The sequence below is a fragment of the Myotis lucifugus genome, unplaced genomic scaffold (assembly GCF_000147115.1).
Source record: "Myotis lucifugus unplaced genomic scaffold, Myoluc2.0 scaffold_409, whole genome shotgun sequence".
NCBI classification, from domain to species: domain Eukaryota; kingdom Metazoa; phylum Chordata; class Mammalia; order Chiroptera; family Vespertilionidae; genus Myotis; species Myotis lucifugus.
Window position 1 is genome coordinate 215,768 of NW_005871457.1, and position 13,726 is coordinate 229,493.

Sequence of the window (13,726 nt, forward strand, 5' to 3'; positions counted from 1 at the left end):
GGTTGCTTCTGCCCCATGAAGCCGCGGAGCCCCTGGCGAGGCAGGTTGGAGCCTCCAGGTAATCCCTCCGGCTCGCCGGACCGGGGCCGGCCCGGGAGACTCCACCGGGAGACGCGGGGAAGCGGCGCCGCGGGTCCTGCGCTGTCTCCCTGCGAGTGCGAACACGGAGGTGGAGACGTGGGCGGGGGTTAAGGGCTCCCATTCAGCGCGCAGAACCCTCGGAATCGGGAGTGGGGGTGGGGTGGGGGTGGGGGGGTGAGAGGTGCGCGGCGAGCACCGAGCACCGAGCACGGGACGAAGGCGCCTGTCGGAGTTTGTGATCAAACAAGTATTTTGACAGCGTGAGGTGGTGGCATAAGAGCTTACGTTTAGGGGACACAGGGTGAGTTTTCTTGCAGCTTTTCTGTAAATATAAAGTTGTTCCAAAATTTTTTTAAAAAATTTTAAATTTTTTTTAGCGTGCTGTGTTTCTGGGCGAGTAGGTTAGCTAATTAAGTGCGGAATAGATCTTGAGTAGGTTCGTCTTTTGTAGGACTTGCATGTGGATATTCTGGGTTTTTCTGAATTATCTCTTAAGGGACGTATGGGTGAGAGGACTCCCGCAGGGCAGTGATGAGCCCCAAGGACTAGCCATGGTGCACGTCCTGTGAGAAAGGGGACCAAGGCGGCCGGGTTCATGGTTCTTTCTTAACGTCTACGTTTGGATAAGGCAGATTTCCAAAGCCAGAATTTTGGCCTTGGGCACATTTTGGAAATGTGCGGCCCCGCCAGGGTGATCACACACACACACAAGACCATTCGCAAACACCATTTCGTTTTCTGTGGCTTCTGCACATGTGGGCTGGGCGTGGGAGAAGGGAAGCTGCGAAACGAGCTCTATGGGAATGGAGCGCGCCAGGTGCCGGCAGGATCTGTTGGAAGTGGCTATTAACACTGTTAATAACAGCTTAGCGCAGTGGTTCTCAACCTTGGCTGCACATTAGAGTCGCCTGGGAATCTTTTTAAAATCCTGATTTCTGGGCCTCATCCTCCGGAAATTCTGTTTCTTTGTGATGGGATGGGGCCACAACATGAGTAACAAAAAAACCAGAGAATTTCTGGAGGATGAGGCCCAGAAATCAGGATTTTAAAAAAAGATTCCCCGGTGATTCTAATGTGCCGCCAAGGTTGAGAACCACTGGCTTAGCAGGAGCACCAGCAACTCATCCCCAGGCACCACTGGCTCCCTGGCTGGTGTGCTCTGTGCGGGTGGCCCAGCGGATGTCCCCTCCGTATGGGTCTTTCTTCCCTCTCTCTCCAAAACAGCCCCCGGTGTTCGTTCTGTGTTAAAATAGTACACCACCGCGAGACTTCTTTTTCTTCCAAACACAAGCGCCCATGACTTTATGCCCAGACATGAGTAAAAACATTGGCTTTGAAATAAGACCTAATTTCGACTGAGGATAAATGAAGTTGTTGGATTTCCCCCCACCCCCCTTTTCAAAGGTGTTTCCCTGTTTTAAAAATCTGTATCTGTTTTTAAAGGGCCTGGGTGGTTGCCAAGCCCTAACCTTTGTTGATGACTTGAAAAGATAATCAGTCTTTTCTGCATTCACTTTTAGAGTAGGTAGGTCACCTTTAGGCAATTTACATATTTCATTTGTGTGTTGCAAGGAGACCTTAGGTTTGCTTGTTAGAAGAGTGATCGTTCAGAGTAGTTCTGAACACTTTAATTTTTTTTTCCTTAAATAAACAAAACAACACACTTCATTTGGCTGGAGTGAGTGTTCCACTGTTTCTCTTTATTGACTTACTAAATAGTGCCAACTGCACAGTTGTTGAGACTGTTTGCATTTCAAGTTTTTAAGTCAGTCATGTTTGCTTTAGTCTCTTAAATCAAATCTCCTGTGAGAGTTTACTAAGACCTACGTTGATTTTCTCTGGATTTTCCCCCCACCAAACTACAGTGTTAAAATGAAACAGGTCTCGCCCGGTGTGGAAACCCGGTAAAGATTTTAAAAACCAGATTTCCCCTCCTGTTTCCTTAAAAACCTTTCTGTTCAGTGGCTTCACTTATTGTTGTAGATTCTTAAGCGTTTATCTCTAAGATAAACAGTTAACTCCCAAGCCAGAAAATTATGCCTGCTTATTGATTTACAGTCCCCTTTGGCCACATTCCATGCTCAATCTGCGGGTAATCAGTAGAACGTTTTCTCTCATATCCCCCGGAGGATTAAACGGAGTAGTATCCCTTTTTCTTCCCGCCCCTTCCTCCTCTCTTCGGCGGTAGGAGAGTTTTAAGGCATGGCATCAGCAGGAGAAGGAGGGAGTAACATGTAGCAGCATGATGCCTGAACCATACATATCCTCTTTAAGAGGGTACGGCCTGATTGCGTTTCTGAACAGGATCAACGCTCTGTTTTGCCTCGCTTGGTGTCCTTGGTTTTTGCTTCTATGAAGTGTTTGAATAGCCTGGATTTCCTTGGAGGATCTCTTTTCCCTGCCACAGAGTATATACGTCCTGGGTCCCATGTGTGGGTTAGCTGCAGCTTCCCTGGCTGCCCAAATACCTTCTATCTTCCTGGGGGACCCATCGGCCTGCAGCTAAGTGGGCTGTCTTCTGGTCTTGTCATATATAATTATTGATTTCAGAGAGGAAGGGAGAGAGAGAGAAACATCAGTGAGAGAGAGTCATTGATCAGCTGCTTCCTACACTGGGGATCGAGCCCGCAACCCCGGCATGTGCCCTGACCAGGATCGAACCGGGACCCCCTGGTTCATAGGTCAACTCTCAACCACTGAGCCACGCCGGCCTGGCCGGGCTTCTGGTCTTGTCTTAATTTACTTGATCGGGTTATTGAAGAAACAATGGACTCTTTTATTGGGACATCAATGGATTGGTTGTTTGGTTCTTTAAAAATTAGCTTATGACCCCTTGCAGTAGAAATATGTATATATGTTTGTTTTCTTAATTTCTCTGAAGCAAACGGCCAGTGTTGGTTCTTCAGAATGAAGCACTGTACCAGCAGCGGCGCTCCTACACCAGCGAGGACGAGGCCTGGAAGTCCTTCCTGGAGAACCCGCTCACTGCAGCGACCAAGGCGATGATGAGCATCAACGGCGACGAGGACAGCGCGGCCGCCCTGGGCTTGCTCTATGACTACTACAAGGTCGGTGCGCCCCCCTTCACCCCCTAACGACAGCGCCGTGCGCCTGCCTCAGCGGCACCTAAAACAGTCATTTGCTGGGAGGATGTCGTGCAAGCGCCGTGCGCCTGCCTCAGCGGCACCTAAAACAGTCATTTGCTGGGAGGATGTCGTCTCCGATCCTAGAATCAAAGGGCTGTTTCCAGACGGGAGGGGTGGCCGCTGTCCCGCGCGCTCTCCGATCCTAGAATCAAAGGGCTGTTTCCAGACGGGAGGGGTGGCCGCTGTCCCGCGCGCTCTCTGAAGCGGAAGCCGCGTGAAGGAAGATGGTGGGTGTCTCACTGAGACGGAACATTGACCAGAATCTGTTCTCGGTGCTGTCAGAGCGGCAGCGTTCATTCCGACGTAATCGAAGTGATTTCCTTTTCCTGAAATGAGGTTATAGAAAGCCTTCGATTGGGTTTGGTTTGGTTGTAGGACTCATGAAAACCAACAAACGACATTTTCTAGTGTTGGACTTCCTAGTCCTCAGATCAGGATGTATTTTGTTTCCTGTTTCTAGAGATTCGGATGAGTCTTAATTAAATAGAGTCTGTCCTCTGCCTGGAGTTTCATACGGTTTTATTTTATTCATTTTTTATTATTTAATCGCTTCTCGGCCTTTTGGCTAAGATCAAGTATAGTATCTGTTCTTATCAGTATTTTTTATTATTTAAATATATTTTTATTTATTTCAGAGAGGAAGGGAGAGGGAGAGGGAGAGAGAGGTAGAAACATCAGTGATGAGAGAGAATCATTGATTGGCTGCCTCCTGCACACCCCACACTGGGGATCGAGCCGGCAGCTGGGCCTGTGCCCTGTTTGAACCACGACCTCCTGGTTCATAGGTTGATGCTCAACCCCTGAGCCACGCCGGCCGGGCGACACCACCGCTTTGTATCATCCTCCTGTGCTAGCAGTTCTGGCTGCCACTCACTGATGCCCTGGACTCTGCCAGACGTGTTCACACTGTGTATGTTACTCTGAGGCCTCCAGAGTCCCGGCAGCGGATGTGCATTACCCCCAGTTTGCAGATGAGAAAACTGGAGCTCTCAGGTCACACCCTAGCAGTGGTTCTCCACCTTGGCTGCACATTCTGTTTCTTTGTTACTCATGTTGTGGCCTCACCCCATCACAAAGAAACAGAATTTCCGGAGGATAAGGCCCAGAAATCAGGATTTTAAAAAGATTCCCAGGTGCTTCTAATGTGCAGCCAAGGTGGAGAACCACTGCGCGTTTGCTGCAGCCAGGATTCCAGGCCTGGGCTGGTTCGTGCCAAAGTGATCCTCTTCGGTATGCCGTGCCGTCTCCCGGGGGATGCGCTGTGCTTGCTGATTCACATGGCAATTCTTCTTTCTGACCAATAGCAGATACTCTGGGGCGGCTACCTAGGACACTTTATTTTTGCCATCGTTTCGTTTTGAAAACTTCCAAACCCATAGAAAGCTTAAAATAACAGGGTCATTCGCTCCTTAATGCTCCACCTGGTTGACCAGTTGCCTGCCTTCTGTTACATTCTGGCTGTTTCCTTTCCTGAATGCAAGAGATGCGGAGGGGAAGCAAAGAAGATAGTGTGATCATCAAAGTTAGGGTGGGACCTACACAAAGGATTTAATTACTTTCTGGTATGAGGTCATGTGGTCAACTTGTGTTTCAGGGAGTGGGGTCAGCATTTTTTTCTCTGACTATGAATAAAAACTTATGTAGTAACTAATGATGCTGGGAGAAACCCTTGTCTGGACAGTGTAGCCACGAAGGGTCCCTTGAAGTGGAACTTATTATGTAATCTGTTCTTTTGATGGCTTGCTTTATTGACTCAATCAGTGTAAAAGCCGTAAGTTCCTAAGTGCTAATTATGAAGTTTGAAGTTACATATTTATAACTGAAACTTCTGCGAGTGCCAGGAAGACTGATGCCATGATACTAGTGGCGGTGGCCGTGTGTGTGTGTGTGTGTGTGTGTGTGTGTGTGTGTGTGTGTGTTTTGAATAAAGGGTCCTAAACGTATTTTACGTCTGGGGAGAAGATAAGCTTTCGTGTCTGCGCATCAAGGGAGACCATCCTTGTAGTGCTCTATGTCAAGCTGCTTTTGACAGGCGTCGGGTTCTTTGTTTTTAAATGAACTGACTTAACCTGTTTCATTTTTTTAAGTGTAACCATCAGTCATTTTTACTTAACAACTTTGGTAAAGCTTTGAAAGCACATTATTAATACAGGAAACAATATTTTTTTTTCCTTCAAAGCTAAAATAAGTTTCAAAAATCTTAGCCATGTTGGAGTGCACGTTGAGAGTAAGTCTCAGTTGGGTTGATGTCTGCAGTACTCCCAGTAAGGTTTGCCTGCTTTCCCCGCCTATGCAAAGAAGAGCAGAATCGAAAAAAGAATAGCCCTGGCCGGTTTGGCTCAGTGGATTGAGCGTCAGCCTGCGGACCAAAGGGTCCTGGGTTCGATTCTGATTGAGGACACGTACCTTGGTTGCAGGCTCCTCCCCGGCCCAGGCCCTGGTCAGGGCGCGTGCAAGAGGCAACCAATCGATGTGTGTCTCTCACATCGACGTTTCTCTCTGTCTTTCCCTCTCTCTTCCACTCTCCCTAAAAATCAATAGAAAAATATCCTCTGGTGAGGATTAATAACAACAATAACAAAAAGAATAGAGCAAACTGGGTTCGATTTGTCCTTTGGGTAATGGACCATGATCATCCCAAAGTATCTAAGGAGACCGATCACTCGAAGCCAGCCTTTGGCTCTTGGGAGGCATTGCTACCGTGACCGATCCCTTTGATTTGACATTCGATCTGAAAGGAAGAGCAGCGAGGAGCAGCGGGAACGTTGAAAGCCCCGTGTGTTCTCAGTAGCTCCCCGTCTGTTACATGATGTCGGTCAGTGGGTAAAACCAGGCCAGCGGTATTCCTTCTAAGAGGAGAAGCCCACACTCGGCAGTAGACGTGTGACCCCTGAGTTTGTTGGGCAGCTAAGCACGAGTTGGCTTTTCCATATCCACCCGGTGAGCGACGGGAAGCTCTGGGGGCAGACGCTGCCCGTTCCTCCTTCCCCCGGAGCCTGGGGGTGGGGAGGCTGAAGGGGGCTGTGCCTACACTTCACGGAGTAAGGACTGAACTGTTGTCACGTGTGTCACTATCTCAGGTTCCAAGAGAGAGACGGTCCTCCACAGCCAAGGCCGACGGTGAGCACCCGGAGGCAGATCACAGCAAAAGGTAATGTCTGCTGGAGAGCACGAAGCGGTTCTCTGGGGAAACGCCGGCGTCTGTGGAAACGGGACGAGCGTTTGTTAGATGAACAGGTGCAAGTGGAAGAGACAGGCGCGCTGGGCCTGAGTGTCTGCATTCAGGTGCATCGCTGGTTCGCCTCTCACCAGGTGTGGCTCCGCCGCTCTGGAAGGGACCAGCGCCTGTGGAGGTGGTGCCTTTCTCTCCTCCTAAGGAGTGTTTTTCGTACCAACATGAGTGTTTGCTTATTTGTCTTGGATGTTCTCTCAGAAGGATGTGGCTTACAGCAATCCGGGGGGTGGGGGGGTGTCCATTAAAAACACGGAGCACCAACGATCTTGAACAACTTAATAGTAAATTCTTAAAATAGTAAATTAAGCAAAACTTAATAGTAAATTCGACTATTTTAAACTCCTATTGAAGTTATTTTTAAAAATGTTTTAGGTTAAAACTTTCAGGAAATTAAATTAAGGCTTGATGTTGTAGCCATAAAAAATTTTTAAATGTACCTTTAAAATTGCCCTGTGTTTGCCCCAGCCGGTGTGGCTCAGTGGGTAGAGGGTTGGCCTGCATACTGAAGGGTCCCTGGTTCAATTCTGGTCAAAGGCACGTACCTCGGTTGCAGGCTCCATCCCCAGCCCTGGTCGGGGTATGTGTGGGAGGCAACCAATTGATGTTTCTCTCTCTCTCTGTCTCTCTCGCTCCCTTCCACTCTCTAAAAATCAGTAGAAAGATATCCTCAGGTGAAGGTTAAAATTTTTAAAACATTAAAAATTGCCCTGTGTCCTATTAGTAATAAAGGAATAGAACATTTTTAGGGAAAGAATGCCCTCTCGGAACCCCACTGTGCTGACGGAGTCTGTTTGCCTTTGGTCTGCGTGCGTATTTATGTGGTCGTGATGGTCGTTACAGATGGCGTTTGGTAGTGAGCATTCTTCTACTTAGTATCTTCATAATTACCCCTTGGCAAAGGGCTTATGGCTTTTATTTTTACTTTTTATTATGGGAATTTTCAAACAGCAAGAGTAGAGAAATACTATAAACCCACACGTACCATTATGTTGGAATAGTTACCAACATAATTCCTCTTGTTTAATCTACTCTTGTCTTCAACTTTTTTTAAAAAACATTTTTTTATTTCAGAGAGAGGAAGAGAAACATCAGTGGGTGTATGCGAGGCAACCAATCGATGTTTCTCTCTTACATCGATGTGTTGTTTTTTCTCTCTCTCCCTCCCTTCCTCTCTGTCTCTAAAATCAATAAAAACATACCTACCTGGCCAGTGTGGCTCAGTGATTGAGCGTTGACCCAAGAACCAGGAGGTCAGGTTTTGATTCCCAGTCAGGGCACTTACCTGGGTTGCAGGCTAGATCCCCAGTAGGAGGTGCAGGAGGCAGCCAATCAATGACTCTCTCATCATTGATATTTCTATCTCTATAGCCCTCTCCATTCCTCTCTGAAATAAAAATATATATATTTAAAAACAAACAACAACAACAACAACACAAACATATCCTCAGGTGACGATTTTGAATGAATGAATGAATGAATGAATAAGTAAATAAATAAAAATTGTCCAGTGCTGTATTCGCGGTGAGACAGGGTTTCTCCTTACAGAAACAGCATGCCGAATGTGCCTGAGCCGCCCCTCATCTCTGCCGGAGAGAACAGAGTGCAGGTTCTGAAAAACGTGCCGTTTAACATTGTCCTTCCCCACGGCAACCCACTGGGCATCGATAAGAGAGGCCATCTAACCGCTCCGGACACAACCGTCACCGTCTCCATAGCAACGATGCCTACCCACTCCATCAAGACAGAAACGCAGCCGCACGGCTTTGCTGTGGGGATCCCTCCAGCAGTGTACCATCCCGAGCCCACTGAGCGGGTGGTGGTTTTCGACCGGAACCTCAACACCGACCAGTTCAGCTCGGCGGCTCAGCCCCCAAATGCTCAGAGGCGAACGCCAGACTCCACTTTCTCAGAGACCTTCAAGGAGGGCGTGCAGGAGGTACCGCATCTTCCTGAGACAGCCGTGTGTTTGTATAAGTATCGGGTTCCACCTCTTCCTTGTTATGTAAGCCTGAAACTCAGCCTGAAGTGCATGGATTAGGAACAAAAGTGGTGTGTGTTTTTTAAAGAGAAAAGGCCCCTGGCTGTAATTTGTAAACTAAACCTATAAACCCAGGCATTATCATCGGGGGCACACGGCTAATCTTACCAGCAGCCGAGTTAACAATTATGATTTCAGCTACGTGATTTGCTGGAGAAGGAGAAAGAGAAACCCCACACGCGGTTTGTCATCAACAACAGAGAGATCCCTAGTGTGTTTTCGGCTTTTGTCCTAGACCAAAACCAGCTCCCTGCAACTGGTCTTCGTGTAAAATGGGTTATCGTGTATTTATTTGTTTGGTGGCTGCTGGGTTGGTAGTCTTGTCAGGGAGGCAGGTGGATCTCGATGGCAAGTGTGTTGTGTGAAATTTACAAACGAACTGCAAATACTTCTGAGGGGTGAGGGTGATGAACAACGCGCTCAGGTAAAAGTTAGGCACCAAGGGTGTTTGAAACTGTATTTAACGGTGGGGCAGGGAGTGGGGGGTGGGGTGTCTCTGCTCATGGAGAGGGGAGTGGAGGAGTAACGCTCCTGAGAAAGTCCACCCAGCCTGTGTGAACTTGACACCCTGTCTGAACTTGGTGCCACGCAGGCGCTGACTCCTGAGGGTCCTGAGACATTGGTTGCAGGTTCTTGAATTTGAACAGAACCAGGGTGTGTGGGGAAGACGGGAGGGGAATCAGTGGAACACTTTGTGGGTTACTTACATAGATGGTTTTAACTTAATTGGGAGGCGTATAAAGTGGATATTTTTCTTTTTAATTTTCTCTTTTAAATTTTCATAGAGGTAAAACTTTGATTTCCAAGCGAATGTTGAACGAGTAGTGGGTTGCTGTAAGCCACGGACTCTTACGCTGTCCCAGACGCTGGCCTCCGGGCAGCCTGGCACCGGGGTAATAGCTGTGGCTCATCACCTTGATGTTTCAGGTTTTCTTCCCCTCGGACCTCAGTCTGCGGATGCCTGGCATGAACTCAGAGGACTATGTTTTTGACAGTGTTTCTGGGTAATAGTTGTCTTTTCATTTGGTTTTTAACTTTCAGCTTTTGTGACATTTCCTTTTTGATGATCTGATCTTGGAAAATCAGAGGTGGCTTTCGCGGGCTTTCTGCAGTTCCCGGGGCAGGAATGCCTTTCTCTGCTGAGGACGGTGCTTCGCGCTTTCCGTGGGAGCCGCGGGCTGCGGCCATGCCCCTCCTTCTGGGTGTCGTGCTTCTCCTCCCTGGGTGTCCTCTGTGACGGTGGTCATGGTCGGTGGAGCTGAGAGGAGAGGGAGGGCTTCAGGTAGAGCTGAGGTGCCAGATCTGCTTCCAGAGGCATCATTCGTGAGGATTTAGGAATGACACCAGGTGGCTAACGGCTTCCACTTTTTAATGAGCCTCACTCGGGATAACATAAATAAGCCAGCTTTTCCCTGACCCAATGACCTCTTTTAATCTCACCACCGGGCATCTCACACTCGGAATATGGGTATTTCCCAAGTTAGTTATGAACATATATCAACACCTTCGGATTTTTCTGAAAGAGTTTAAGATTTCATTTTATAATTTTGCTTCATGTATTTTTTTTGTGTGTGTATATTTTGACGTTAAAAATTTTGTATTTAAAAGTCGAGGATTTAAAAAAAATAATAGTCTAAGATTTGATGGGAATTGAGACTTCCCGTAAAGGCCTGCCTCAAGGGGCAGGAGTCAGACTCACATGCCTCCAGGGTCCAGGCCAGGGGTGGGCCGATCTGCGGGATCAGATAGTGAGCGCTCCAGGCTCTCCGTGCGGCCGTGTCGCAAGGCAGCACAAAAGCAGCTGCCGATGACTCGAACCCGAGGGCGTGGCTGTCTTCCATCCATTTTCCCTCTTACTTACACAAGCAGATTTACTTTATTCATAAAAATGAGTGTAATTTGCCAACCCCAGACCTAGACAGGTGATGAGACAACTGCAGGGGGCTCTAGGGATGGCGCTCGAAGGTAACAGGAAATGCAGGGCACCGTGGAGTGCCGTCTGAGGGCCTTTAATCACAGCAAGAACAGCCAGAAAGTGCTGTGCAGAGCAAAGCGAATGCGGTCGGGGTGCTGCCGGCCACCTGCTGGCGCCTCTGCTGGCGGCCTGTCCCGTGAGGCTTCCTTCCAGAGTCCTTTTCACATATGAGCGTCTGGAATATTCTCCGCCTCCCAGCTTCTCCCTGTGAGCATCACTCCGTGGCATTTCCACAGGCCTCTGTAGTCCCCCGTGGGTGAAACGAGGCTTTCTGTGTTGCTCAGATTAGATTTACCAGGGGAAAGCGGCCACTGCTCTGGGTCAGGGGACGTGGTCAGTTGGCCGTGTCCGGGGGGCCTGCTGTTTCCCACATCCGCCCACAGCGCTTCGAGACTGAGCTAAAGCATGGGGGGCGCTTCCGAGGGAGCGGTCCGAGACCTGCGACTTTCTCTTCTTCAGGAACAACTTCGAGTACACGCTGGAAGCCTCCAAATCGCTTCGCCAGAAGCCGGGAGACAGCACCATGACCTACCTGAACAAGGGCCAGTTCTACCCCGTGACCCTGAAGGAAGTGAGCAGCAACGAGGGGATCCACCACCCCATCAGCAAAGTGCGGGTGAGTCCCCCGGCAAGCCCTCGGCGCTCACCGTTGCCAGGTCTGGGACGGGTCCAGATCTCAAACGGCAGCTGGAGCCTCCCCTGTGAGACCTGACACTGAAGGCGCTGTCCCAGCGATGCCCCCCCCCCCGCCCCCCCCGTTGCCTTCTGTTGAAATGAGTTCTCTCTCCTAGAGTGTGATCATGGTGGTGTTTGCCGAGGACAAGACCAGGGAGGATCAGCTGCGGCACTGGAAGTACTGGCACTCCCGGCAGCACACGGCCAAACAAAGGTGCATTGACATTGGTACGTAGCTCGGAGCCGCGCTTGTTCCCCAGGCGCAGCGGCCAGCGCTCCCATCCAGTTGTTGTTGGCAGCGACCAGCTTCCTGCCGAAAGCATTTGAATGTGTGTGCCAGCGACCGACCTGTTCCAGAACTGTCCTCGGCCTCCTGGAATCTGCTCTTCACGTTGTTTCCTTCTTGGGGACCTGGGCCCCTGCAGCTTTCCGTGTGGCGCCGGGCCAGGCGCTGCAGAGCCGCTCACACGGGGTGTCCGCTTTTCCATCTGCAGGTTCCGGAAGGGCACTGCCTGACGGGATTCTGACCATCGGGAGTGATAGTAAGGGAGAGGGAAAAGCAGTCACCACGCGAAAGACAGTGCTGCTGGCTGCAGCTCCCTGGCGGGCCCCCCGCCTGCACGCTGGGCTGCACGCCGGGCTCCTGTCTGTGCACAGACCCAGAGGCCTCGCCGGGCAGAGCAGCGGCGCCACGTCCATCGTGCAGTCGCTTTGCGAAAACCCCATTCCTGCCGCGTGTCACATTTTCATGTAGCACTATTGTCGTAAGACGGTCCCTCACCTTAGCATCACTCCTGTTCTCCGCCTCTTGTGATGATCATGGTCTCTCTCAAAGGAATTAGAAGAACTGAGTCCTCCCCTTGGCTCTCTGGGACAACTGTTTACCCGTTTGCAGGCCTGTCTGGCCTCCTTTTACATAATGAGATGCAATTAGAGATATCTAAGCTCGCCTCTGTTACAGAGATTATTTTTCTTCGTGTTTTAAACTTCTTTCAGCTCAACAAAGTGTTAATTTAAGGTGCCCAGGGGTGACCATGTGGAACATTGGCTCTCACTGTGACCTGTGATAATGTCCCGTTGGACCGAGAAGTCACAGATGCCTTTTCTGTTTGTCCCTCGTAGCCGACTACAAAGAAAGCTTCAACACCATCAGCAACATTGAGGAGATCGCGTATAATGCCATTTCTTTCACCTGGGACATCAACGACGAGGCGAAGGTAGGCCATGCAGCCGGGACCCCTGTGCTGCCGCCCCTGAGGGTGGGGGTGGGAGGGGCTTAATGATCTGACAACTGACATTTTCACAGTTCTGCATGTTTTCATTTCTTTTTTAAAAATATATTGGTTTTTAGAGAAAGAGAGAGAAACATCGATGTGTTGTTCCACTTATTTATGCATTCATGGGTTGATTCTTGTAAGTGCCCCGACCAGGGATCGAACCTGCAGCCTTGGCCTATCGGGACGATGCTCCAACCAGCTGAGCCACCCGGCCAGGGCCCGCACGTGTTCATGTCTTCGCTAAGGAGTAGGGAGACTAGCTCGGCCAAGAGGACAGTTAGAGCCATAAGTGGTGAAGCGCATGGAAACGGGACGGCCTTGGGGAGAAGAGCCGCTGTTACTGCGCCAGCCTGTGCTTTCTTCCCCGGGACCGGCGCCCGCTGGGTGTTTCATTTTCGCTCTCTCACGATTTCACGTTTTCTGAAAGTACACCCTTTCCCAGATGCTATGAAACTACCCTTCTCCCTTTTCTATCCTCTCCTTCCTCCAAACCACACAGTTTGTCAACCCACTTCACAGGAGTTCGGTGTGTGAGCCACCAGAGCGGGGCCAGCGCAGAGATGGGGGGCTGCCACCTGCGGGCGGCCTGCGACCGCCTCCCCTTCACTGCGCTGCGTTCCCTCGTTGGCCAGCGGACGGCACGCACCTCCTCCCTCCTTCCGGGCCGGGCGGGTTGCGGAGCGAGGCTGAGGCTGAGGCTGATGGTGCGTCTTCAGAAAGGCCCCTGATACACGTATCGGTGGTGTCACCTGTGAAGACAGTCGTTGAAGCATCACTTAAGCGTCATCACAGGCTTTTACAAGTGATTTTACAAGTGAAGGAGCGCCCCCAGTTCAGAGGGTCATGTGGATCATGGGAATTTCTAGTGCCTTTTAAGAAAAAGTCAGCATATTCTTAGGTCATTTCTGCCTTTCCTTGTAGTAGGAATTCCTCTCTTCACTTATTTATTTTCATTCATTTAAATACACTGTAGTAGATGCTAAACTCCTGCAGAGTTTTACTTTCCACTGCCTAGGATGGCTTCTAAAAAATCGCACGGCTGGATTCGAGAACCTCGTGAAGTTGTGTGTAATCGCCTGCCTTCCTTCCTGGGGCGTCGGTCGAAGGAGAGTGTGTCTTTAAGACTGGATGCGACCAGTCACCGTCTGTCAGGAAGCTGAGGTGCTGCTGGGACCACCTCGGTCCTGCACACACGTGTTGCTGGGACCACCTCGGTCCTGCACACGCGTGTTGCTGGGACACTTCGTCTGCACACGCGTCTCAGGCTGCTCAGTCCTGCACACGCGTGTTGCTGGGACC

General features: G+C 49.9%; 1 protein-coding gene and 1 pseudogene across 1 annotated transcript in view; both read left to right on the forward strand.

The window, feature by feature from the left end:
* The first annotated feature begins 2,962 nt into the window (after positions 1-2,962).
* Positions 2,963-13,726, forward strand: part of GRHL1 (grainyhead like transcription factor 1) — a 33,103-nt gene continuing 22,339 nt past the window's right edge. The window contains exons 1-7 of the mRNA XM_023743708.1: positions 2,963-3,149; positions 6,308-6,378; positions 8,008-8,398; positions 9,428-9,504; positions 10,935-11,091; positions 11,267-11,378; positions 12,273-12,367. Of these exons, the coding sequence (XP_023599476.1) occupies positions 3,084-3,149; positions 6,308-6,378; positions 8,008-8,398; positions 9,428-9,504; positions 10,935-11,091; positions 11,267-11,378; positions 12,273-12,367 (969 nt within the window). The 5' untranslated portion in view covers positions 2,963-3,083. The remainder of the gene's footprint in view (positions 3,150-6,307; positions 6,379-8,007; positions 8,399-9,427; positions 9,505-10,934; positions 11,092-11,266; positions 11,379-12,272; positions 12,368-13,726) is intronic.
* On the forward strand, positions 3,773-3,904 carry LOC111823154 (annotated as a pseudogene).